The sequence below is a fragment of the Chiloscyllium punctatum genome, chromosome 4 (genome assembly GCF_047496795.1).
Source record: "Chiloscyllium punctatum isolate Juve2018m chromosome 4, sChiPun1.3, whole genome shotgun sequence".
Taxonomy (NCBI): domain Eukaryota; kingdom Metazoa; phylum Chordata; class Chondrichthyes; order Orectolobiformes; family Hemiscylliidae; genus Chiloscyllium; species Chiloscyllium punctatum.
This window is the reverse complement of record NC_092742.1, coordinates 69,673,801-69,700,173: the sequence shown is the minus strand read 5'-3', so window position 1 is coordinate 69,700,173 and position 26,373 is coordinate 69,673,801. Positions and strand designations below refer to the sequence as shown.

Genomic DNA, 26,373 nt, shown 5'->3' with positions numbered 1-26,373 from the left:
CTGGATTTTTTTTCTGACTGAGAGTCTAGAATCAGGAAATGGTCTCAAGATAAGGGGTAAATCATTTGCCTGCACATCCTCCCCTTTTCTGTGTGGGTTTCTTCCAGGTGCTCTGGTTTCTGCCCACAGTCTAAAGATGTGCAGGTTAGATGTTATTTTGTACATTTTTGCTAGTTTTTTCCTAATTTCTGTCTTATGAACTGGAGTTTGCCAGGATGGAGAATATCGATAACCAATTGCTTGCATTAAAGCAAGCAATTTGTCATGAACTTTCTGGTTCTGATCATCACAGTGTCATTCATCTGGGTAGGTGCATCAGTTCAGAGATGTGAGGAGAGGTTAGCCATGGGAAATGCAGGGTTACGAGGATAGGTAGGGGGTGGGTCTGAATGGGAGGCTCTTTGGAGAGTAGGTGTGGACTCAATGAGCCTAATGGTCTGCTTCTGCACTGGGTATTGTAATTCTTCATTCAAATGGTATTGAGTCTGTGGAATTCTCCACCACAGAAGGTATGCTGGCCAAATCACTGAATATATTCAACAAAGGAACTGCTTCTTAGATTTTAAAGATATCAAGGGAGATGGAAAAATGTAGATATATAATCAGCCATGATCATACTGAAACTTCAAAGGCCTGAATGCCCTACTCCTAGTTTCTACATAGACTCCTATGTAGTATATCATTTCAACTGAGGAGGAATGAATATTTTGCTCCTAAAAATATAAAACATAAACTACATCAGAAAATTTAATTTAAGAAAATCTAGCAATAAACAGCACACAATTACTCAAAGATCAAGCTAAATTAAATGGCTGGCTGTGAGATTAAAGATAGTCTAATTAAATATTCACAATTATGTACTGAGAGCAAATTAAGCCATTACCTCATATTTTAAAAAAGGTTGCCAGTATTAAAGTGTAACAGAAAATAAAACATTTATTTATTACATTATTGTCAGGTAGGCAACAACACCAATTAGAAAGTAACTGTAAAATTTCTTTAAAAACTTTACATTGTCACATTTCTTCAAAACACTTCACAAGCGAGTTTTGAAGTGCAGTTACTTTAATATGAACAAACTGTATCCAATTTCTATAAAAGCTCCAATCTGACTAGTTAATCTATTTAGTGTTGTTTGAGAAATAAATGATTTGAGAGAACTCCTAAATTTTAAATCATACCAAAATTATTCTTGAAATCAAAAGATGTACATGGCCTGTTTACTATTTCATCCAAAAGGTGGAACCTCTAAAAATGCAGCACTTCCTCAACACTACAATGCCAAGACTGCCTTGTGTTGCACAACTTGTACAAATGATTGCCGTAAAGTAACATTTTAAAGCCACATAAAGGGTATTTCAAGTCAGAGAATGCTTTGTACAAGTTATGCAACATAACAAAGCTGTTGCTAGAATTAACTTCAAAAATAGATACTACTATGGAGAACGAAGAATTCAGATTCTGCATTTTGTCTCATCATTACAACTATAAATTTGAGTTTCCATAATGTGAGAACAGGCATTTGTTGAAATAATACCATCACAATGAAATTCTAAGTCAATATGCTAAACTAAGCTGTTATTAAAATGATATCGCATCAGTCAACTAGATGTTACTCCATGTCCAATGATGTGGTCAGCGCCAATTTGCCGGCTCGCGACTGAATTGTTTCAAACCTAACATGTTTGTCCAGATTAACAGTTTCAGACAAATTATGGAAACTGAGTCATCTTATGCATCAAGTGCTTCTGCAATGCTACCCAAGCAACGCTCAAACAATCCATTCTGCACAGCCAGACACCCAGCTCTCAGATTCCCCTTTTGATCACAGATGCAAAATGCGCGCACTGTCTGACAGCAGCATCAATTGGATGCAAATTGGGAGAAGCTAATTAAGTTGATAATCGGGGCCATTAGACGAATTTAAGGTCCTTGGGCACCGACATACAAACATGCTCCCAGTTATTTACACTCAGCTGTCCGGCGCCATATTGGAAACAAAAATGGCGGCGGCGAGGATAGCCCCCACACTTGGGTAAATACCATCCGCTGTATCAATCCTCCCTCCGAGCCCCGGGTGACCGCTGAGCACACAACCGTGTCGCTCATTCCCAGTTCGACGTCCCCAGCTGTGCCTCTGCCCTCCCCTGGACTCCCCAGACCCGCTGTGCGAGCATTGCCTGTCACTCTACCTGAAGCTCGGCCCTCTCCACCTCCCAGTGCGCTCGCTCCATCTCGAAGCGGGCCCACTCGTGCTGGATATAGTGTAAGATGCCGGGGATAGTGTACTGGGGCCGCTGCTGTAGTTCCTCTAGCTGACCCTGCTGCTGTTGCTGCTGCCGGACGCCGTTGTTGTTGCTGCCGTTGCTTCCCGGGCCCAGCAAAGGACCTCCGGAATTGTTATGTGAGGACATCCCTATCGGATGTTCATCCATGTTTATTATTGTTATTACTACGATTTGTATTGTTGTTTTGGATATATTAGTGGGAAGGGTCCGCGAAGGAAAGTAACCGGATGAGTTTCAGCGACGCAAGCGAGCCGCCATTGCCCTTCTGTCTGCAGAATATGGCGGCCGCGCTGCGCTGTGGGTGGGGGAGGGGCAACCGCGGCCCTTTAGCCAAATACAGCAGCAGCGCAAGTGCGCAGGCGCGCCTCACCGGCCCACACACCTGCTCAGTGGCTGCAGGCTACTCACTAGGACCTTACCTGAAGTTTCCACATGCAAGGATGCAGAGGATGAAAGCAGCATGCAAAACAAAAGAGATGAGATTCTCCTTTCACGATCAAAGACCAGTTTCTGTTCAGATATTACTTCCCCTAAGAAACGCGCTGGGACTCCCGTCTAATTTGAAATGTTTGAAATTTTTCTTTAATTCAAATCAGTGTTTGCATCACTGTTTTGCAGATGTTATTTAAGACCCTGTTTACTCAGATGATTGAGTCTTATTTAACAGGACCTACTAATGCTGTAACTTTCTACAATAATCTTTAAACTTGAAGCTAAAATTTCCAGCACTGCACCATTCTGGCCAAAAGGAGTTGGTTGACTGATTTTTTTTTTTGTTGGTTTTAACTGGGTTCCTGTGCTGAAGAGGGGGAACAGCCACAGTGCAGTGGTTGTTGATTGCTGTCCAGTTCTCTTTACTATTATGGGCTACGTGATAATTATCCATCTAGTACTCATTGTCTCAGTTTACACAGAATGAATATTCATTTGTGAAAGATACCAGAAGCTGAAAATGTTTTGCTGGAAAAGCCCTTCCTGATGCCCGAAACGTCGATTCTCCTGTTCCTTGGATGCTGCCTGACCTGCTGCGCTTTTCCAGCAACACATTTTCAGCTCTGATCTCCAGCATCTGCAGTCCTCACTTTCTCCTCAAAGATACCAGAAGGCTGACTATACTTCTGTACTAAATATAGAATCGCTACAGTGCAGAAGCAGGTCATTCAACCCATCAAAAGTCCACACAGACCCTCTAAAAAGCATCCCTGCAACTTCCCATGGCTAACCCTCCTAGCCTACACATTTCTGAACATTATGGGCATTTAGCATGGCCAGTCTACCTAAACATATTGTCTTTAGACTGTGGGAGGAAACTGGAATAAGCCCACACAGTGGGAGAATGTGTAAACTCCACAGTCACCCAAGGGTAGAATTGAACCCTGGTCCCTGATGCTGTGAGGAGAAAGTGAGAACTGCACATGCTGGATTTCAGCCCTGATGCTGTGAGACAGCAGTGTTAATGACTGAGCTACCGTGCTGCCCCTAAATATGGTTACAAAACATTTTTTGCATTAGCTATTCTTTCTTACCTTCTCCCATTAATCTTGATTATATGAGATCAAAAATCATATTTAGAGTCATAGAGATGTACAGCATGGAAACAGACCCTTCAGTCCAACCCCACCCATGCTGACAAGATATCGCAACCCAATCTAGTCCCACCTGCCAGCACCTGGCCCATATCCCTCCAAACCCTTCCTATTCATATACCCATCCAAATGCCTTTTAAATGTTGCAATTGTACTAGCCTCCACCACTCCCTGGCAGCTCATTCCATACACGTACCACCCTCTGAGTGAAAAGGTTGCCCCTTAGGTCTCTTTTATATCTTTCCCTTCTCACCCTGAACCTATGCCCTCTAGTTTTGGACTCTCCCACCCCAGGGAAGAGACTTTGTCTATTTACCCTATCCACGCCCTTCATGATTTTATAAATCTCTACAAGGTCACCCCTCAGCCTCTGATGTTCCAGAGAGAACAGCCCCAGCATGTTCAGCTTCTCCCTATAACTCAAATCCTCCAACCCTGGCAACATCCTTGTAAATCTTTTCTAACCCTTTCAAGTTTCACAACGTCTTTGCGATAGGAAAGAGACCAGAATTGCATGCAATATTCCAACAGTGGCCTAACTAATGACCTCCCAACTCCATACTCAGTTCTCTGACCAATAAAAGAAAGCATACTAAATGCCTTCTTCACTGTCCTATCTACATGCGACTCCACATTCAAGAAGCTATGAACCTGCACTCCAAGGTCTCTTTGTTCAGCAACACTCCCTAGGACTTTACTCTTAAGCGTAGAAGTCCTGCTAAGATTTGCTTTCCCAAAATGCAGCACTTCGCATTTATTATTTGTCTGGAGAGTTTACAATACTCTAGAAAATTGCAAAGGTTCACAAACCTCTGCATGAAGAAATTTCTCCTCACATCAGCCCTAAATGATCCTTAAACTGAAACAATGCACCAGTGTCCAAGATTCCCTATCCAGGAGAAACAACTTCTGTGTTTAGATTAGATTAGATTAGATTACTTTTGTGGAAACAGTCCCTTTGGCTCAACAAGTCCACACCAACCCGCCGAAGTGCAATCCACCCAGATCCATTCCCCTATATTTATCCTTTCACCTAACACTACGGGCAATTTAGCATGGCCAATTCACCTAATCTGCACATTTTTGGATTGTTTAATCTGCTAAACCACTTCAGCATCTTGCATGTTTCAATAAAACCATCTTTCATTTCTCTAAATTCCAGAGAATATAGATCTAATTTACTCAGAATGGGTGGGATTGGGAGAAAACTGGGTAAATCAAAATTATTATAAATCCTGGATTAAGAATATAATTAGTAATTTTCACAAACAAAAACAAAGTTGTTTACAGATAATGGCAACAAAGATTAATCAGATTTTACTAATTAGACACCGTGACTGAAATGGTATTCTGAAGGCCATCTTTGCTTCATAGATTGAGACATTGTATAAAAAAATCATTAATTTGGTCAATAAAGCAGTTATATGAATATATCTATTATTTTTATTCTATTTAACTTTTATTATAGAGCTAGCATGTAACAGCTTGTGTTTAAATGTTGCAAATAACAATTAGCATGAGAAGGGATGGAATCCCAACTCAACTAGGAGAATAAGCCCCAATCAAACTGAGCCATTCATCTTTAGATTTGGCGTAAGCACGTCATTCTGCTGCTAAAGTCACCTACTCCTCTTAGATAATCCTGGACGATAAAGATAACCCTAGTCTTTGGTTTATTCTACCACCTCTTTGGTGATCCACTCTGAGAAATTGAGTTTGACGAATTTATTAGAACTCTTTGAGGACAAAATGAACAGGATGGATATAGTGCTGGGAAATGGGACTAGATCAGTTTAGGATATTTGGTTGGCATGAATGAGTTGGACCGAAGGATCTGTTTTCATGCTGTATAACTCTGTCTCTGACTCTACGACTGTACTGACATGCAAGTTAGGAGGGGAATCGGCCAATTGGCCCCTTGAACCTGGTTTGCTTTAAAGGCATTCTATAACCACAAATTTTTTGTTCCTTGAAGTGCTGGAGATAGTCTCTGCACCAATGGAACTCTAATCCTGTACCAGTGACTATCAGAAGTTCATTCAAGTGCTTATTGCTTACATTTGAGTCAGAATAGTAGTTGTTAGTAAGCAGTCATAATGGCCCAGTGGTAACATTGTCAAATTTTAGTCAGAAAGATATAATTTCAAGCTTGAGTATGTATATCAGAGCAGTATTGAGCTGATGCTTCTTTGTTCAAATCACCATGATGTGGTGATTAAAGAGGAAGGACGAGTGCTTGGCACATTTATAACCCCTCAATTAACATCACCAAAAACTGGTTAATTTCCAGTCTTAATTCCATTTGTGACATCTTGCTGTGCACCAGTTGCCTTGTTTGTTTGATAAAGAACCATAACTACACTTTAAAAATTTTATTTTGTGAAACACTTCAGAGAACCTCAGTATCTGTTAGGTATTAATAAAATGCATGAAGTGTTTTGGTTTTATGGACCTATATAGCAATGCTCTGGTGTTGTGCTAACATAGTGTGATATTCTCCAGCAGTAGTCAGTAAATAATGAAAAGATAAAACCTTGGCTGTTAATCCATGGATGCAAAGGCCAACTACAAATCCCCAGTACTGCTTTGACTGACATGACCGAACTTAGCATGGACCAGTGAGCAGACCTTGCACTTTCAAGTATAGCTTAGTAGAACATGGCACAATTTCCATCTGAATGATTTGGTGGGAGGGGAGTGAACAGCTGTATCTATTTTTATTGATTATGCTATAGACAGTTCCTAAGTACAATTCTTCAATCACACTGAATTGCTATTAGTTCTGAGTGATTGGTCAACAATGGAGATTTTTAGTTTGAATTATGAATGGGGTTTCCCATCATGTGAACCAATGAAGATAAGGTATTTATAGTAGCTTCATAAGTTAGTTGGAATTTAGCTACAGAAATACTGGAGTGGAAGTAACTGTAACCATGAGCCACATTTATGCCTGCATGAAGCAGCTGTTAGTGTCTTTAATATTAGTCTTTCAGTCGCTGGTTTGTGGTGTGCAGTTAGTCAGAGGATAGAAGAGTCCAAAAATAGTTATCCCATATTGTAACCAGCTAGAATTATCTTCAGGATACATTCTATTTAATGAATAACATCTATTTTCTGTCTAATTTTCCTTCTACATATCAATCATTGCTTTAAAAATAAATATTATAATTCAAAATATTTTCCATTTGTGTAATTTTAGTTATTTTCCATCTTCTAATAACATTTAATTTGCTTCATGTCTTCCAAGTGTGAAAGTTTGTTCCAGGAAGATTCAAACTTAACCAAAGTACATTGAGGTCACACTGGTATTGCATTTCAGTCTGGTTCAGACAGTTCCTCATCTCTTTAGTCCTTGACATGTTTGATATCAAGGTGACTGAAGTCCTACTTTCATATAATAGTCAGGAAAGGCGTAAGGCTGGTTTGACAATATCTGTTCTATTGTCACTTTTGAACTTCTATCTGATTTGAGATAATTATTTAGCTGATGCTCATGATTTTAACATCTTGTCTATTTAAAGTAACTGTTAAGATTGTCTGAGATACTGACACAGTACAGTACCTGCGTACAGTTAATCTCTATAATGTTGACTTGATATACTGGTGAAACTATTGTAGAAAGTTATTGTTTTGTAGAATTTAACTGTCAATAAAGTAATCAGAAACAATTTGTTTTGTACCAGAGATTATGGTAAAACATAATAGAAAAATATTAGCTGCTGTTTGTCAGGTAAGGTTTCGATTTTGCAAAGATCGTGCACTCAATTTCTTCTAACAAATTTTCTGAGTTTTTCCAGCTGTTCAATTTCTGTCTCAAAAAAAAATAGGTAGGAATAAGGCATTCATCCCATCAAGCCTGTCCTGCTATTCAATGTGATTGTGACTAATTAACAACTTTGATGCTTTTTATCAACCCTATCCCCGTACCCTATACACTGTTAGTAATCAGAAATGTCTCAATCTTTCCTTAGAAATGTTCAAAGACTGAGCTTTCATGGCCTCTGCAAAAGATAATTCTGAAGGTTCGTAACCTTGTGAGTAAAATAATTTCTTCTCATCTCACACTGAAGTGGCATCCCCTTATTTTAAAATTGTGTCTCCTGGTTCTATACAGGGGAAACATGTTATCTGTATTTGCCCTATCTATCCCTTGAATTATTTTGTAGATTTCAATGAGATCACCTCTCATTTTCCCAAACCCTATAGTGCACAAGTCCAATTTGCCTAATCTCTCTTCATAGGACAGTCCCAGAAACCAGTCTGGTAAACTGTCATTGCATTCCCTCTATGGTAATAATGTCTTTCCTGAGATAAGAGACTTAAGTTGTACACACGATACTACAGGTGTGGTCTAATCAAACTCCTAACGAATTGAAGCATTGTCTTTACTACCTACTCCTGCATTCATATCCTCTTGCAATAAAGGCTTGCATTTCATTAGCCTTACGAAAAGCTTGCTACACCTGTAAGTTAACCTTCCTTTACTTTTTGAGAAGGACATGTGGGTCCCCTTGTACATCTACACTTGACTGATTATCAAGGTTAGATCTCATGGAATACAGGGAGAACTAGCCATTTGGATACAGAACTGGCTCAAAGGTAGAAGACAGAAGGTGGTGGAGGGTTGTTTTTCAGACTGGAGGCCTGTGACCAGTGGAGTGCCACAAGGATCGGTGCTGGGCCCTCTACTTTTTGTCATTTACATAAATGATTTGGATGTGAGCATAAGAGGTACAGTTAGTAAGTTTGCAGATGACACCAAAATTGGAGGTGTAGTGGACAGCAAAGAGGGTTACCTCAGATTACAAGAGGATTTGGACCAGATGGGCCAATGGGTTGAGAAGTGGCAGATGGAGTTTAATTCAGATAAATGTGAGGTGCTGCATTTTGGGAAAGCAAATCTTAGCAGGACTTATACACTTAATGGTAAGGTCCTCGGGAGTGTTGCTAAACAAAGAGACCTTGGAGTGCAGGTTCATAGCTCCTTGAAAGTAGAGTCACAGGTAGATAGGATAGTGAAGAAGGCGTATGGTATGCTTTCCATTATTGGTCAGAGTATTGAGTACAGGAGTTGGGAGGTCATGTTTCGGCTGTATGAGACATTGATTAGGCAACTTTTGGTGTATTATTGTGTGCAATTCTGGTCTCCTTCCTATCAGAAGGATGTTGTGAAACTTGGAAAGGTTCAGAAAAGATTTACAAGGATGTTGCCAGGGTTGGAGGATTTGAGCTATCAGGAGAGGTTGAATAGGTGAGGGCTGATTTCCCTGGAGCGTTGGAGGCTGAGGGGCGACCTTATAGAGGTTTATAAAATCATGAAGGGCATGGATAGGATAAATAGATGAAGTCTTTTCCCTGGGGTCAGGGAATCCAGAACTAGAGGGCATAGGTTTAGGGTGAGAGGGGAAAGATATAAAAGAGACCCAAGGGGCAACGTTTTGATGCAGAGGGTGGTACATGTATGGAATGAGCTTTCAGAGGATGTGGTGGAGGCTGGTACAATTGCAACATTTAAGAGGCATTTGGATGGGTATATGAATAGGAAGGGTTTGGAGGGAAATGGGCCGGGTGCTGGCAGGCGGGACTAGATTGGGTTGGGATATCTGGTCAGCATGGACGGGTTGGACCGAAGGGTCTGTCTCTATGCTGTACATCTCTATGACTCTATATACTGTGCGTGTTTGGACATCCTGCTGCCTGAACTGCTGTGCTCTTCCAGCACCACTAATCCAGAATCCTGCCCTAGATGTTGAATTAGGCACACAATCCACCTTAACAATGCTAATTGCCCTTCACTCCCCTCAATGAGACTCTAACTGACCAACTGACACTTGCCTTGGCTATTGTGTAGTGTTGAAATGGCTGGTGCAGGATTGAGTAGACCATGCACTTCTTAGTCCACATCTCTTACCCCACTGGAAACTATAAAACCCGGCCCTTTATTTCTAATGTTGAGGCATGTTTCTAATTCTGAGGATAAATTTAATGAGCTGTAATACTTTTTTTTTCTTAAGAAATAATGTGAAAGAAGTATGAAAAATAATACTATTTATCTTGCTTCAGAAGTTACGAAAATGATTAAGTTCCTCCTCTTGGTGAACAAGCAAGGACAAATAAGGCTGTCCAAGTATTATGAACCTTTGGAAATCCACAAAAGAACATTGTTAGAAACTGATGTTATTAAGAATTGCCTTCCACGAACAAAAGACCAGGTAAATGTCACAACACTTCATTAAAAATGAGCAAATCTGGTTTGGAATCATGAGTGAATCTTCTTAAAAAATGTATTTTGTTTACTTTGCCTCCAGTACAAGACAGATAGGACAGTAAGTTGTGAAGAGGACACAAAGAATCTGTGAACTTGGATAATAGCATAGAAAGTCATACATCCAAATTTACTGATGACACTAAGTATGGGGCATTGTAGGCAGTGTAGATGATAGCAAGTTTTAAGAAGATTTGTAGCTCAGGTTGAGGTTCTGGATGTAGGTTTGCTCGCTGAGCTGGAAGGTTCATTTCCGGACGTTTCGTCACTCTACTCGGTAACATCATCAATGGGCCTCCAGGCGAAGCACTGCTGATACATCCTGCTTTCTATTTATATGTTTGGATTTCTTTCGGTTGGTGATGTCATTTCCTGTGGTGATGCCATTTCCTGTTCTTTTTCTAAGGGGTGGTAAATGGGGTCTAACTCGATGTGTATGTTGATAGAGTTCCAGTTGGAATGCCATGCTTCTAGGAATTCTCATGTGTGTCACTGTTTGGCTTGTCCTAGGATGGATGTGTTGTCCCAGTCGAAGTGGTGTCCTTCCTTATCTGTATATAAGGACACTAGTGAGAGAGGGTCATTTTGTCGTTTTGTGGCTCGTTGATGTTCACGAATCCTGCTAGCTAGTTTTCTGCCTGTTTGTCCAATATATCAAAATGCCATGCAAGAACTGTAACAAACACTACATTGGATGGGTATATGAATAGTAAGGGTTTGGAGGGATATGGGCCTGGTGCTAGCAGATGGAACTAGATTGGGTTGGGATATCTATCCCACGTGGACGAGTTGGACCAAAGGGTCTGTTTCTGTGCTGTACGTCTCTATGACACTATGTCTCTAATTGCATCATCAGATCTCCTTCAACAGAGTAAGAGCCACATGATGTTTCCCAGAGGAAGAAAAGAAAACTGTTGGGCTTGATCAGCCTGTTAGTATGTTATAGCCTATTTTGGCACAGTATTTCAGAGGCCTGGTAACACACTGCCAGACAACTATTTTGGTTAGGAAATGAAATATGACACAGAGGTATCTAAAGATGGAATAAAATAATTTTAAAACTTTTTAAATTTGGAAATGTAATAGAATCCAATTTACAAAACATTGACATATTATGAAACTCTGACAATGCTTCTTGTCTCACCCCCAGTGTTCATTTGTTGAATACAAGGATTTTAAGCTAGTGTACCGTCAGTACGCTGCACTCTTTGTTGTGATCGGGATTGATGATGCAGAGGTAAGCAGTGTGTACCATTCTCAGTAAACTAATGAGTGCTGAACTCCCTGGCAGGGGCATGGTCTGTATCTTTCATTTAATACACATTGTTAATATACACATCAGTATTTCATCTTGGACAACATTTGGAACGTAATGCCTTGTAAAAAAGCTAGCATTAATCCTTATATTTAAAGTATTATTTATTTTATCAGTGACCTTTGACTACTTAAGTAAAAAACAAGATGGAATGCTTATAATTAAAATAGAATATGGCCATACATGAAACAGTTAATGGGCTTAATTTACATAAGTGTGTACTGTTGAATACAGTGTCACATGTAATCTTGTATTTATCTTGTACCTTCCTGATGTGTAAATTATCTTTATGGCACAAATATGAATTCTATACAAATAACAGTATCTGATTACTGTACCAATATTAGAGTACACCTCAGTGGAATGACAGCTGCTTTTTGTTCTAGTTTTATAATCTTGCAGATCTGCTGATATTACAGATAGATATATCCATCATTCATATTTTACAATTAATTTTGATGGTCATGGATTTTAGATATCTAAATTGCTGCTATTGTGAACAATGCTACTTTAATTAGAGCAACAAGCAGTTATGTGCATAACTGGAGCATTAAAGTAACTCATTACCAAGCAACTGAGCACTGACCATATATTCACTGGGTGGAAACAAACTCTGAAGTGTCACCAGCAACATAAGAGTTCCTGTCTGTGATATCTGGGATTTGGAGACATTTAGAATAATGCTAAGACAGATTCCAACTTGCATTCCAATGTAAACTTGAAATGCAAGTTTGAGGAACTACACCCCATTTTCTGCTTATGCACTTTACAGTCTCAAAGTCTCAATATTGAGTTCCATATCATCAGAAACTGACCACATTATATCTTTCTTCTATTTTTCTCACATTCTGCCTCCCCTACACATACATTCGTAGACACACAGGCGCACACACACACACACACACACACACACACACACACACACACACAATTACCTTGTTTGTGTCTTATTTACTCCTCTTAGAAGGGAAAACCCATTTGCTCCCATTCACTCCTTAATTTACATGCATTTTACATCTCCTTTTTTCTTCACCATTAACAACCGCTTTGTCTTTTGCACTGGGCCTTGACATTGTCTAACTCTCTGAAATTTGAAAATTCCCAAAAGTGAAACATTAACTCTGCTTCTGTCTCCATCGATGCTGCCAGACCTGCTTAGTTTCTCCAACATTTTCAGTGTTTCTCTCAAGTTTATGTCATCTCAGTGTTTGCTTTTCCCCCTCAGAACCTTGTGTTTCAATGAGTTCACCCCTTGTTCTTCTAAACTCTAATGAATAAAAGCATATCTTGTTTAGCTGTTCTTGATCAGTCATGCCAGGCATCAGCCTCTTTTGAATTTCCTTCAATGCTAGTATATCCTTTCTTAATTACAAGACCAAAACTATATACAGTATTCCAGGTGTGGCATCACTAACACCCTGTACATGTGTAACAAGATTTTGTTATCTTTAAACTAAAACCCCTTAGCAATAAAGGCTGAAATTTCATTTGCATTCTTAATTATTTTCTGCATCTGCATGCTGACCTTTTATGTTGATGCTTCCTACCAATGTGCATGACCTCACACATACCTACATTGAACTACATCGACCATGTTTTTGCCAATTCACCCAATCTATCAGTATTCCCTTGCAGATTTCTTAAGTCCTCATCAGAAAATGCCCCCTTCCTATTTATGTATTGTCAGCAAATTTGGAAACATTACATGTCAAATCATTATAGATTGTAAATAATTGAGGGTCATAGGATTGTTCCTTGAGGCACTCTACTAATTACATCTTTTTCACCTGAAAAAGTCATATTAATCCCAACTCTCTCTGTCTTCTGTATACATTCAGTCCTCAATCATTGGTAATACATCATAAGATACTGAGTTGCTATCTTATTCAATAACCAATTATGTGACACCTTTAATTCCTTCTAGAAATTTAAATACACAATACCTACTAGTTCCTCTTTAGCAACTCTACTTATGTCCTCAAAAGAACTCTAGCACATTTGTCAAACATGACTTTGTTATGAAGGTGTAGACATGTACTGTACCTTTAAGACAGACTGGAAGCTGGCATGGACTTAGAGCATACTGAAAGAAGTTAAAATGTAACACTTGACTGTGAAACCAATAGTGCAGATGAGCTGCCATGATACATAAACAAATTCAAATTCAGCCAATCAGTTTAAATTATGCCACAAGGTACCAAAATTCAATCAAATTTGAATTTAGTATTTTGACAACATCAAAACCAATTAAATGATCCAATGTTTTGGGGTATAAAAACATTTTGAACAGTTAGAGGGAGAACTGCCAAGGACACCAACAAATATAACCTGCTAGCTGAAGAGCTCTCTGAAAGGTACCTGTCTGTTAGAAAAGTTGTGCAGTAGAAGAAGAGATGACCCAGGAAAACCCAGAGGAAAATCTACAAAGGAAAATCAACAAAGCTGACTGGTTTTCAAACATGATTCTTTTTTTGTAAATCTTAATCGCTTTTTTTTATCAAACCAGTATTGTAGAGTGAGAGGTAAAAGACAGGTTTACGAGATAGGAGTTGTAAATAGCTGTTGTTTTAATGTTATCTATTGGACTCAAAGAATAAAATTGTTAATTTTCACTTCAAATACTCACCTCTGGATAGTTCCTTGCCTCTTGAAATTTAATAGATTACGGTACAAGGTGAGCTTCTCTGTGTGTTGGGGTAGAGGGGTTTACCCTGTGTTGTAACAATTTCCCTTTCACAAAACTACGTTGGGTCTGTTTGATTGTGTTTAGTTTTTCGGAATATTTTGTTACTTTAAACCTAATAATGGACTTGAGCATTTTCTCATCGACGGATTTTAGGCTAATTGGCCTATAGTTTCCTGCTTTATGCCTCCATTGTTTTTGAACAGGAGAATCCCATTAGTAGTTTTCCAATCGTCTGGAGCCTTACCAGAATCCAATGAGTTCTGGAATATTTCAACCAATGCTTCCACTATCTCTGCAACCAGTTTCTTTAAAATTTTTGGTAGCAAGCCAGTCTGTCCTAACGACCTGTCTGCCTTTTGTCCCATTAGTTTGTCAAATATTTTGTCCCTCATGGTCAAAACTGGAACAATTATTTTTCTTTCATTAGCACTTGCTTATGTGGGATGTTTATAGTGTTCTCTGCTGTGAAAACCAATGCAAAAATTGATTTAAATGATCTACCTTTTCCCTGTTCCCTATTATCAGTTTTCCAGTTGCATCCTCTAAAGGTTTCAGACTCACTTTAGTTACTCAATATACCTTTCAGACCTTCGTCGTAATTTATAAAACAAAAAATAAACAACAATGCAGAATATACAATTTAAAGAGTAATTAATTCTTTTCTGTGATTGAGTAGTCTTACATCAAATCAGGAGTCAAAATTATATTGTATAAAGCAGTCGTTTCATGGAATAATAACAACTTCAGCTGAACAGGAGGACAGTCAGCCTGTAAGGTCTCCGCAGTGTTCGCTCCTCAACCGTGCTCCAGTTTCCTCCCACGGTCCAAAGATGTGCAGGTCAGACGAGGGTGGCACGGTGGCTCAGTGGTTAGCACTGCTGCTTCACAGCACCAGGGTCCCAGGCTCGATTCCAGCCTTGGGTGACTGTCTGTGTGGAGTTTGCACATTCTCCCTGTATCTGCATGGGTTTCCTCTGGGTGCTCCAGTTTCCTCCCACAGTCCAAAGATTGGCAATAGTAAATTGCCCATACTGTTAGATGCATTAGTCAGAGGGAAATGGGCCTGGGTGGGTTACTCTTCGGAGGGTCGGTGTGGACTGGTTGGGCTGAAGGGCCTGTTTCCACACTGGAGGGAATCTAATCTAATTTGAGTTGTTTATTTTATTCACAATTTTCCTTTTCAAGTGCTTATTAATTTTTTTTGGTGTTATTGACTCAATTGTGATGTATATTTGTAGCAATGAACTTCCATCTTCCTTTATTCTTCCACTATTAATCCTTCATTTATTTCCCTTTGTCATTGATTCACTGACTACTATTTACCATCCTAAATTCTGTCAACAATGTTCATGTTTCAGTTAGACTTCTCTGCTCTAATGAATTCATTTCTAGTGTTTCCAGGTATTTTGTATTAATACCTGCTCATTCCTGCTATTAATCTATTAAATTAATTTTTCCAGGCCTACAATATACTTTATATGATAAGTTGATCAAACTTAACAGATGCTGCAGCTGAAGTGTAACTGTTGTTTTTTACATTATCTCCTCAATTTCTGTTCAGTGCGCCATGCCAAAATCCAGATCATATTTGCCATTTTTATGTTTTTCTTTCCAGTTTGAGTTCTGATTTTGAAGACCTGTGTAAGTGTTTAAGTGTATACCCTGTATTTCTCTTGTTTTAAAGATTCCATTGACAATTATATCATTTAGGTTGGATTTCCATTTTAACGCAAAAGCTGTTGCTTCACATTTGTCAATGTTGAAATTAATTTGCCATAAAATTTGCCCAATCTATGAGTCTGCCTTGTGTCCTATTGCAGACTTCCTTCAGATTTATCATGTTTCTTTAAATTTGTGTCATCAGTAAATTATGGTGTTACTGTTCCCAAATCTAAATGATTCATCCAGTGAGAACAACTTCAGAACTTACCTTAGCTGATTAAGAATTGAAATTGAATTTTTAAAAATTCTGAAAATAAAAAAAAACTGATATCAATGAAAGTGACCCTGAATTCACCAGATTGTTGTAAGAATCCAGCTGGTTTATAAATATTTTTCGGGAGGGAAACCTGCTGTCCATACTGGAGCTAGCTAATATGTAAGTCCAATCTCACGAAAATTTAGTTAACCATTAACTGTTCTTTTACGTGGTCAAACAAGCACTCCGGTATATCAAAACTGTTACAAAATATAAGAATTGAAATGGGGAGCACCTTTTTCAAATAAACTGCTGTGTTCAAAAAAGCTTGCCTACACTTTCTGAAGGAAATGAGTGATGAGTAATAAGTGCGAGCTTTTGATGAGCATAATAAGAATAAATCAAAATTTAGCGAAAAACAAAAATCATCCCCTGTGGCTATCACTAACTCCAGATCATCAATACAAGAATCGCCCATTTGATCCTGCTGTTTCCTTTACCTTACAGTCAGTCCTTTATCCATAAAGCCATGAGGTTCCAACCTAGTTCCTCCTATTCCTTCGTTCCTCCTATTCCTTTAGTGCTCCAACTATGCCCATTCCCACACTGCTAGCAGTTCACCTAGATTATTGATAACATAGAAATAGAAGTTTTGCAGACAAATAACTATCTTATTTTTGATTTTCAGAATGAACTGGCTGTGTATGAACTTATACATAATTTTGTCGAGGTTTTGGACAAATATTTCAGTAGAGTGGTGAGTTAACAAAGAATATTAATTTACCTATGATTTACATCGTTAAAGTTGTTCCACGATGTTGTAATGGTACAAATCACTGGGTCATAAATTATTTTGGAAATGGCATTGATCAGACTACAGCACTAAACTAGATCAAATATCTAACTCAAAGTCTCATAAGATAGATAGTGAGAAAAATATGTTTTATAATTGGAAATATTGAGAGCATTTTGGCAACATGTTCGATTCTAACTCAGTTTTAGGAAGACAGACTATACGAGAATGAAGCCATTAATGAAGCTGTTTGAGAAAATCTGTTTGGACAATGCTTTGACAAAAGTGACATTGAATGTCAAATCACTGGACAAGAAATTCAACAAACATGAGAGTAAACCTTTGGGAATTGAATAAATGAGGACAAAAAAAGAGGTTATTCCTTGAATATAGATCTTGACACCAGTATTGTACACACAAGAGTACAGGGATCAGGTGAAGACTGACAAGTTCCTAGTCTGACAGGTAGAAAGAGACAATGGGGTTAGAATTGCAGGGAATAGAAATCACTGCTGAAAAAGGACAGATATCCCAACTACTGGGTGGAATCTTATTGAGGTATTGGGTGTCTCACATATTGGCTGAAGAACTGAGAAGAGACATCTTTCAGAAAGGCCTACTGAACCACAAGCCAGTTAGGTAGTGGTAAGGCCAGTGTTGGGCCTTACCTTGTGCCTCAAGACCCTGAGGTATAAATCTCACCTACTAACAGCTACCAGCTAATCAAAAGCCTGCAGATCTTGATGTTAGCAGCATCACTGTGGAAGCCATTGCTGTTGCTAAAAGGATAAGCACTGACTCCCAGTATGTGGAGAGACCCAGGCCACAGGTACGTAATATAGATGGGTGCTGTTGTGGGTTTGGGGTTGTGCAGAGGAGTACTCTGGGATTGAGCATGGGCCTTCCCACCCAGAAACGTAATTGTGGTGGTGTTACAATGATAGTGGGAATCCAAGAACCAACAAGAGCAGAAGATTCCATCCAGTGTATTGTATCTGTATTGATGGAAAAATACAATGACTCTATTTGAAATTAAGGTTTAGTTTCCTTGGAAATGACATTTTAGGAATGTTGAAAATGGCAATAGACACAGGTGGACAACCTGCATAAAATGGCATTCATAGATAAGCAGAAACATAGCAGCGATCATTAGATTCTGTTATAATTCTTTGAGGAGGAATCAGTGCATAAAGATAGCAAGAATTCTCTGAAAAATGTTAATCTAAAATTCAATAATATTTTTGATAATAGTAACCCAGTAACAGGTTATCAAAAAGCACAGAATAGGAACAATTATTAAAATTGATTGACAAATAACTGTTTCAAAGGAGGCGAGGGTAATAATGTTTGGAACTGCATTGTAGTAGTGGGAACTGACTACTGCAGTTTTCCAAAATTTCATACTGGGACTGAGATAAATGGGTTAGCAATAACAGGTGATAGCAAGTGTTATCTGGACACAAATGTTGCAAAGATTTAAGAGCAGGATGATCCGCAGAGGGATTTGACTAAATTTGAAAGTTGTGAAAAAATGGTAAATTAATTTGAATGTTGATGAGCACAATGTGATGAAACTATCACTTTGAAGAGAGGTTGAAACTCAGTGTCAGTGTATAGTACAGTAAAAGGTTTTGGGACATCAGTGGAGCATTGAAATCACCGTGCAGCAGCGCTAATTGTAGCAAATAGGATTTCTGCAACCATTGTACCCAAATCTGTGGTGCAATATTGAGCCAGATACCCTAAGGTACATACTTTAGATTGTCATGTTACACTAATGCTTTCAAAACACACGAACAAATGTAGCACAAAACTGCACTTTTGCTATCTGGTATCAAATGCATGTGATAGCAGAAGGAACAGATCTGTTTGTTTACAGAAGAAGAGACTAAAAAGGGATTTTAATAAGATATTCAAGATAATGAAAAATATCCCTAACCTATAAAGAAAAGTTTCCTATTGTTCAAATAATAAGGAGAAAATAAGAAAGGAAGCTCAAAATAACGGAGATGAATGTAAACATCAAATATAACAACTTAATGTACAATATGGTGTTTGGAATCAACTTACCAGCAAGACAATAATCTGCATAAGTTTAGAAAGGGAAGCTATTCCTATCCTTCTGTTATAAAAAGAGAAATATTCTGCTTATAACTTCTGTTGCCAAATCAATAGATGAACATAATTTTCTACTCTTATATATGCTTCATGTTCTGTATCAAAATTCATGCTATTTTGGTAAGGAGCTTGAGTTTTTAGTGGCAATTTTAATTGTAATAAATAAGTTGATTAGAATCTCGTGAAAGTCCTCATCATGGCTTTATCTGTACATAATTAGAACTAAAACATTTGAGAAAGGTTAAGTCTTATTTTGTTTCTAAAGTAAACACTGTCTTGACATCAATATGTATAGAATGCTCTTGTTGGTCCCAAAGAAAAGAAGGTATTGGCATCCCAGTTGAATAAAAACCTATAAGAAACTCTCATTCTGTCAGTTCATGCCTGGTGTGCTCAAGTCAAAATTGTTACCCATCTGTCAGTTCATCCAGCATGATTATCATTTGAGTTAGTGAAGAATATTTTAGTTATTATTAAAGGAATGTTTAGAAACCACAGAATGCTACATGTGTACTTATTAACTGCTTGAACATCAACTTGTCAAAATTGTTCCAAACATCTACTGTTATACCCTGCTTCATGCTTCCTCCATGACCTCCATTCTCACTTTGACTGTCACTAATGTTTCAAGTTTAAAATCCTTGTCATCACCCTGAAGTCACTCCATGGTGTCATTCCAACCTAACACCCCAATAAATGTGATTTTCCCAAACCCTCTCCTTCTGACTGCTGTGTACCCAATTCCTTTATATTGCGATGAATGCCAGGATACCTTCTCTTTGGAATTCCCTTTCTCTGACTGGCAACCTCACGTGATCTTTCCGGATACACTTTTCATTGACCTAATACAACATGCCATGGTCCTTTATTACAATTAAGGTACAATGTAATTAGTAGTAGATGCTGTTCATAATTAAAACTTTTTAAGGTAATCGGTTTGTTTTATATTATAAGGCCAAGCACTACACAACATTCTTAATTCTAATCACAGTAATCTTATTGAAATACAGAAGAAAAGTTTGATTTTGTTATCTAACCATACCTTTGCATTTTCTTTTTCAGTGTGAGTTGGATGTATCCTTTTGTGAAAAGTAATTTTTTGTTGACTGTATCTGGGAATTATGAAACTCATAGATATAGCCATATAGTGGTTCCAGCAGAGATAAAACCATCAAACGTAGGAGCAGAATTAAACCATACATCCCATCGAGTCTGCTCCACTATTCGATGCTTTACAACCTCGTTCTCATGCATTCCTTTATTAACCCTTGATCCTCTTTCTAATTAAGAATTTATTTATCTATCTCTTTCTTCAATACACTCACTGACTTGGCCTTCACAGCCTTCTGTGACAGTTAGTTCTGTGAGACAGTGGCTGAAGAAATTCCTCCTCATCTCAATTGTAAAGCGTCATGCCTTCACTCTGAGGCAGTGTCCTCTGTCCTAGTCGCTCCTACTAGTGGAGATAACATCTCCATGTTCACTCTATCCAACTGTAAGTTTCATTGTATTCTGTAAGTTTCATTGATAGCCCCATCCTTCTAAACTCCTTCAAGTACAAACCCAGAGTCCTCAGTTGCTCTCATATACAAGCCCTTATTCCTGCAATCATTCTTGTAAACCTCCTCTGGCCAGCCTATCCTTACTTAGATTTGAAGCCCAAAACTGCTCCCAAAATTACAAATGCACTCCTGCCAGCGTCAGCAGTGAATCACTGCTCTTCTATTCTAGCCCCTGTGAAATGAATGCTAACATAGAATTTGCCTTCTTAGCTGCAAGCTGAACTTTCATGTTAATCTTATAAGAATCCTGAACAAGTCCCTTTGTGATTCAGATTTCCAACGCCTTTCCCCTTTTAGAAAAATAGTCTAAGCCTTTATTTTTCCTACCAAAGTTCATAACTTTACAATTACCCCAATTGTATTTCATCTGCCACTTCTTTGCCCACTCTCATATCCAAGTCATTCTGTAGCCTCTCTGCCTCTTCAACGCTACTTGTCCTTCCACCTATCATGTTGTAATCTGCAAACATAGCAACAATAGCCTCAGTATCTTCATCCAGATCGTTAATAAAGAATGTCAAAAGTTGTGATCCTAACACTGACCCCTGTGGAACTCCATTAGTTACCAGCTGCAATCCTGAAAAGACCTCTTTATATTCACTCTGTACCTTCTGCCAGTTAGCCAATCCTCTTCCATATCAGCACCTTGCCCCTAATAACATTGGCTTTTATCTTATTTCACAGCCTCTTGTGCAGCACCATTTCAGAGGCCTTCTGGAAATCCAAATAGATCACATCCACTAGCTCTCCTTTGTCTAACTCTCTTGCTCCCTCTTCAGAGAATTCTAACAGATTTTTCAGGCATGACCTCCCTTGACAAAGCTGTGGTGACTTAGCCCCATTTTACTATGCACGTTCAAGTTCTCTGCAATCTCATCCTTAATAATTTACTCTAAAATCTTATCAATGATCAAGGTCAAGATCAGGCTAACAAGTCCATAAAAATCCTGTCTTTGCCTCCCTTCTTTCTTATACAGGTGTGTCACATTAGTCATTTTCCAGTTCTGTGGGACCCACCTTGATTTAGTGGTTCCTGAAAGACCATCACTAGTACCTCTGCAATCTCCTCAGCTATCTTTCAGAACATTAGACTGTCATTGCCAACTGAACAGCAGAAGGAAATGTCAACCATCAGTCCATAACCACCTGACGAAGGGGCAGCACTCTGAAAGCTAGTGCTTCCAAATAAACCAGTTGGATTACAACCGGTGTTGTGTGACTTTTAACTGTGTACACCCCAGATCAACACTGGCACCTCCAAATCATTCTGATTGGTTTTTCTTTAGAGCAGCAAAACAAATCAACGGTGACCAAATGGGAACCTGCCTATTCCATGTCCAACTGCCCATACCACTTTACTATTTGCATAGATATTAATTTTTACTTTATCCTTTATTTATATGAACATATAATTTAATTAACTTTATTTTTGTTAAATAACTAATATTAAATGGGAAACTAGAGTGTAAATGTTTCCTGTGCAGCCACTTGACTGTATGGTGGCCAGTGGATTCACTATTTGAAAGACATACCAAGTCAACAATGCTTCAAGATCACATGCTTCTGATCTGTGACATTTTTTCCAGATAAGTTTTCATTTCCTTAATATTCGAATTATCCAGATCATGTTTAATTTAGACAAAGTTCACATAATTTTGGACGAAATGATTTTGAATGGTCGTATTGTGGAGACAAACAAAAGCAGAATCCTTGCTCCTCTGCTTGCACTTGACAAAATGACTGAAAGCTAAAACAAAGGAAGCTTGTTCAAAAGCTACATCATCCATTCACAAGGCTTTTTCCTAATCTTTAAATGCTGCTTTATGTATGTCCTGAGTTTTGTCTTTCTTTTGACTTACTATAGAAAACCAGCTTCATGACCAGCTCAAAGGAATAGCTAAGTACATTTAGATTACTTCTACTCCGGAAATTCCTGGACAGGAATAAGAACCAGGGAAGACCTATTCAAGAATCATCATACAAACAGGAGAGGGAATCATTATCAAAATCAAGCTCCCTGTTGCAGCAGTCACAATCCATGTCCAGCAGCACAGCCAGCCACTTTAACAGCCCTGTGTGAGGAGAGGGTGGCAGGTGGGTGGGATAGGATGGAAGGGTGACAAGGGGGTAAGGGATAGGATGGTAGTGTGTCAACTGGGTAAGGGGTAGAATGCCAGATCGTTGTGGGGTTGGGGATAAGGTTGCAGATCAGGATTGCAGGTGCCTCAGGGTTAGATAAAGAAATGTCAAATACTTATAACTTGGTATTGATACATTAAAAAATCTAGTTGATTTACACTTTTATGGAGTGTAGCAGGAGCAACTTATTTTGAAAATTATTAACTTTTTAAATAAATTCCACACATGCCATTGTTATGATGGAGTTCATTCTGTACAAAGTGTATATTGGATGAATGCACATGAAACTGAAAGGCATAGAGGGTATGAGTTGCCATTGGAAGTAGGTGAGGGGCCCAGATTGACATGGAGGCAGCGTGGGAGTCTGTGGGTGTCACAGGTAAGAGATAGAGGGTCTAAAATACAAACAAATGGGGACACAATGCTGGGAAATGCAAATAAGGCTAGCTTTCTAAACTGCTTGCCTTTGTGACCACCTTCAATATGCTTCTGGAAGACATGGGAGTAATTCTATCCTGTACCCACCTTCCAATCCCCTGCTGCAGATAAAATTGACTCATCCAAAGTCGCACCAAATAGAGGTATAGAGATGTACAGCATAAAGGTCCAATTCGTCCTTGCCGACCAGATATTATGAGATTCTCTACAGCATTTTCCTCTAACTGATGCACCTAACACTATGGACAATTCACCTGACCTGCACATCTTTGGACTGTGGGAGGAAACCCATGCAGACATGGGGAGAATGTGCAAACTCCTGACAGACAGTCACCCAGGCTGGAATCATACCTGGGAACCTGATGCTGTGAGGCAGCAGTGCTAACCACTGAGCCACCGTGTTGCCCACAGTGCATTCTTAATCTTAATCTTAGTCTTAAATTAATCTAATCCCATTTGCCAGCACTTGGTCCATATCCTTCTAAACTCTTCCTATTCACATACAATTACAACAGTTCAAAGGTATCTGGATGGGTAAGAATCTCCATCACTTCCTCTGGCAGCTCATTCCGTACATGCACCAGCCTTTGCGTGAAAAAGTTGCCTCTTAGGTCCCTTTTAAATCTTTCCCATCTCACCCTTGAGTTCTGGACTCCTCCATCTCAGGGAAAAGACTTTGCCTATTTATCCGATCCATGCCCCTCATAATTTTGTAAACCTCTATAAGGTCACCCCTCAGCCTCCAACGCTCCAGGGGAAATAGCCTCAGCCCCTCTCTCTAGCTCAAACTTTTCAACCCTGGCAACATCCTTGTAAGTCTTTTCTGTACCATTTCAAGTTTTATAACATCCTTCTGATAGGAGGGATACCAGATATGGGCGGCACGGTGGCACAGTGGTTAGCACTACTGCCTCACAGCGCTAGAGACCCGGGTTCAATTCCCGCCTCAGGCGACTCTGTGTGGAGTTTGCACATTCTCCCCGTGTCTGTGTGGGTTTCCTTCGGGTGCTCTGGTTTCCTCTCACACTCCAAAGATGTGCAGGTTAGGTGAATTGGCTATGCTAAATTGCCCGTAGTGTTAGGTAAGGGTTAGATGTAGGGGTATGGGTGGGTTGCGCTTCGGCAGGTCGGTGTGGACTTGTTGGGCCGAAGGGCCTGTTTCCACACTGTAAGTAATCTAATCACACGCCAGTTTTAACCATTAACTGTGTTCTCTTGGCATAAGCTGCCTGACCTACTACATAGTTTGTCTTTATTTCAATCCTCCAAAATCTGCAATCTTTTGCTTTTAGTTTCCAAAAATAAACAAAAATAATTTCTACCTTATCTTTGTGGTAACATTCATGTGTCTGAACATCGTGCATTGCAGTACACTTGAGATTTCAGTACGAAATGTAGGGTGACACTTCAATGCACTATTGCAGAAAGGTGCCATTTTTTGGATAAAATATTAAAACAAGATCCTGTCCAGGGAACATAAAAGGTCTCACAGCACTACTCAGAGATGAGCAGGACAATTCAACTGGTGGCATAACCAGTCCATATGTTAACCAGCATCACTAAAATATATTATGTGCTAAGTTATCTAATTGCTGCTGTTGGACCTTGCTGTGCATAAATTGGCTGCTGTGTTTGCTGCATTGCTAACAGAAATTACAACAGTATTTCATTGTCTGCAAAGTACTACCAGACGTCCTGATGTTGTGAAAACACTATATAAATTAAGTCTTTCAGACTAGAGTGTCCAGTTTTGATTCCTGAAGCATACTGCATGATTTAATTTAGCTTGGCTGCCAGACAGGGCATGACAACTGGTATAATTGACCTGCGTCAGGAATGTGAGGAAGTAACTAATGTTACCACTGCACTCTTCATATGAGAAGGGCGGATGTTTAGACATAAAATAAAACCAGAATTGGCCTCCAATTTATAGATTACTGCTCAGCAAATACTGTTCAACAATCTCTTCGACTGCAAGTTCATCAATTGTGAGAAAAGTGTATAATTTATATGTATATGTCTGTGGCTTGTTGGTCCATGGGTATGATTCTCACTTTGGGTGTTTGGTTTTGGTGGATTTGTGAGAAACCCAAGGTTCAAATCACAGACAAGCCCTTATTAGCTAGTCTGAACACGCCCGATCTCAGAAGCTAAGGAGACTCAGGCCTGGTTAGTACTTGGATGGGAGACTGCCTGGGACTACCAGGTCTAGTAGGCTTAGAAGTGGGTAGCATGGTGAAACAGTGGTTAGCACTGCTGCCTCACAGTGCCAGAGACCTGGGTTCAATTCCTGCCTCAGGTGACTCTGTGTGGAGTTTGTACATTCTCCCTGTGTCTGCGTGGGTTTCCTCCAGATGCTCTGGTTTTCTCCCACAATCCAAAAATGTGCAGGTTAGGTGAATTGGCTATGCTAAATTGCCCGTAGTGTTAGGGGAATGGGTTGTGGGTCGGTGTGGGCTTGTTGGGCTGAAGGGCCCGTTTCCACACTGTAAGTAGTCTAATATCATTTATGGCATTTTGATTTCAAAATCAAGAAATGGATAATGCCTACTTCTGTGACGAGTTTATGTTTAAGAAAACAAGAGTGGAGAGTCCTTCCAGAACACTGACCGAAATCCAACATTTGTCCCCCTGTGGTGTTGATGAAATATGCTTAGGGTGCAGGAATTACAACAGGTACCTAAGGGAAATAGTTTAGATCGTCCATTTTAATTTCAGTAATGAAGAATTGAAGATTGAGCAATTTTTAAAATTCAGTTCAGAAAACAAGATGATGAATTCAGAAGCAAGTTTTGTTGCTCACGTAGATTGGTTCAGGGCTTAGCTTGTTACTCTTCCAAACCAAATGAGTTTGGTTGGAAATCTGTGGGTTATTAAAACTGAAAAAGTTTAGGCTCTCAAATTCTTGAAATGATCATGTAAGCAAAATTTGGAAGTGACTCATCAAGTTGGTACTGTACAGAATCAGTTAGGTGGAAACTTAAAGATATGTACATAATTTCTTTAGATCAAGAGTCCCTTTAATGATAGTGTCAGAAAAAAGGTTCGCAACTTTGCCTTGCTTCATGTTTTAAGATCCCTAACCCTGTCTCCTGTATTTGTATAGCTTGTTTTATGTTATGTAATAAACTTCTGTTATTAAAGAAAACAGCCTTATGTGAATTTATTTCAGTGACTAAGCACCACATTGACTAACTAACAAAAAACATATTTCTATCAAGCCAGATTTCATTCTGTGATCTGATTTGTCCAGTAGCACCATCAG

At 39.1% G+C, this 26,373-nt stretch overlaps 2 protein-coding genes across 8 annotated transcripts in view; one reads left to right on the top strand and one right to left on the bottom strand.

Moving 5' to 3' along the window:
* The window catches only part of strn3 (striatin, calmodulin binding protein 3), a 185,061-nt gene extending 182,481 nt beyond the window's left edge, over window positions 1–2,580 (bottom strand). For all 3 annotated transcript variants that reach the window (XM_072568995.1, XM_072568993.1, XM_072568994.1), the window contains exon 1: window positions 2,193–2,580. In XM_072568995.1, the coding sequence (XP_072425096.1) occupies window positions 2,193–2,435 (243 nt within the window). In that variant the 5' untranslated portion in view covers window positions 2,436–2,580. The remainder of the gene's footprint in view (window positions 1–2,192) is intronic.
* ap4s1 (adaptor related protein complex 4 subunit sigma 1) lies at window positions 1,981–26,256 on the top strand. 5 transcript variants are annotated; one of them, XM_072568996.1, is made up of 7 exons: window positions 1,981–2,035; window positions 7,846–7,896; window positions 9,938–10,086; window positions 11,290–11,376; window positions 16,747–16,815; window positions 20,032–20,043; window positions 22,154–26,256. In XM_072568996.1, the coding sequence occupies exons 2-7, from the start codon at window positions 7,869–7,871 to the stop codon at window positions 22,280–22,282; spliced, it is 474 nt and encodes a 157-aa protein (XP_072425097.1). In that variant the 5' UTR covers window positions 1,981–2,035; window positions 7,846–7,868; the 3' UTR covers window positions 22,283–26,256. The 5 variants fall into 5 exon arrangements, with proteins under 5 accessions (XP_072425097.1, XP_072425101.1, XP_072425100.1 ...); XM_072569000.1 differs by having other exon boundaries at window positions 1,999–2,035; window positions 7,846–7,908; XM_072568999.1 differs by having other exon boundaries at window positions 2,011–2,035; window positions 9,941–10,086.
* The last annotated feature ends 117 nt before the right edge of the window (window positions 26,257–26,373 follow it).

Coding starts and splice junctions, on each gene's coding strand:
- ap4s1 (XM_072568996.1), top strand. CDS start 7,869: ATGGCCTCTGCAAAAGATAATTCTGAAG. Junction 7,897..9,937: donor TGCAAAAGATAATTCTGAAG/GTTCGTAACCTT, acceptor ATCTTGCTTCAG/AAGTTACGAAAATGATTAAG. Junction 10,087..11,289: donor TTCCACGAACAAAAGACCAG/GTAAATGTCACA, acceptor TCTCACCCCCAG/TGTTCATTTGTTGAATACAA.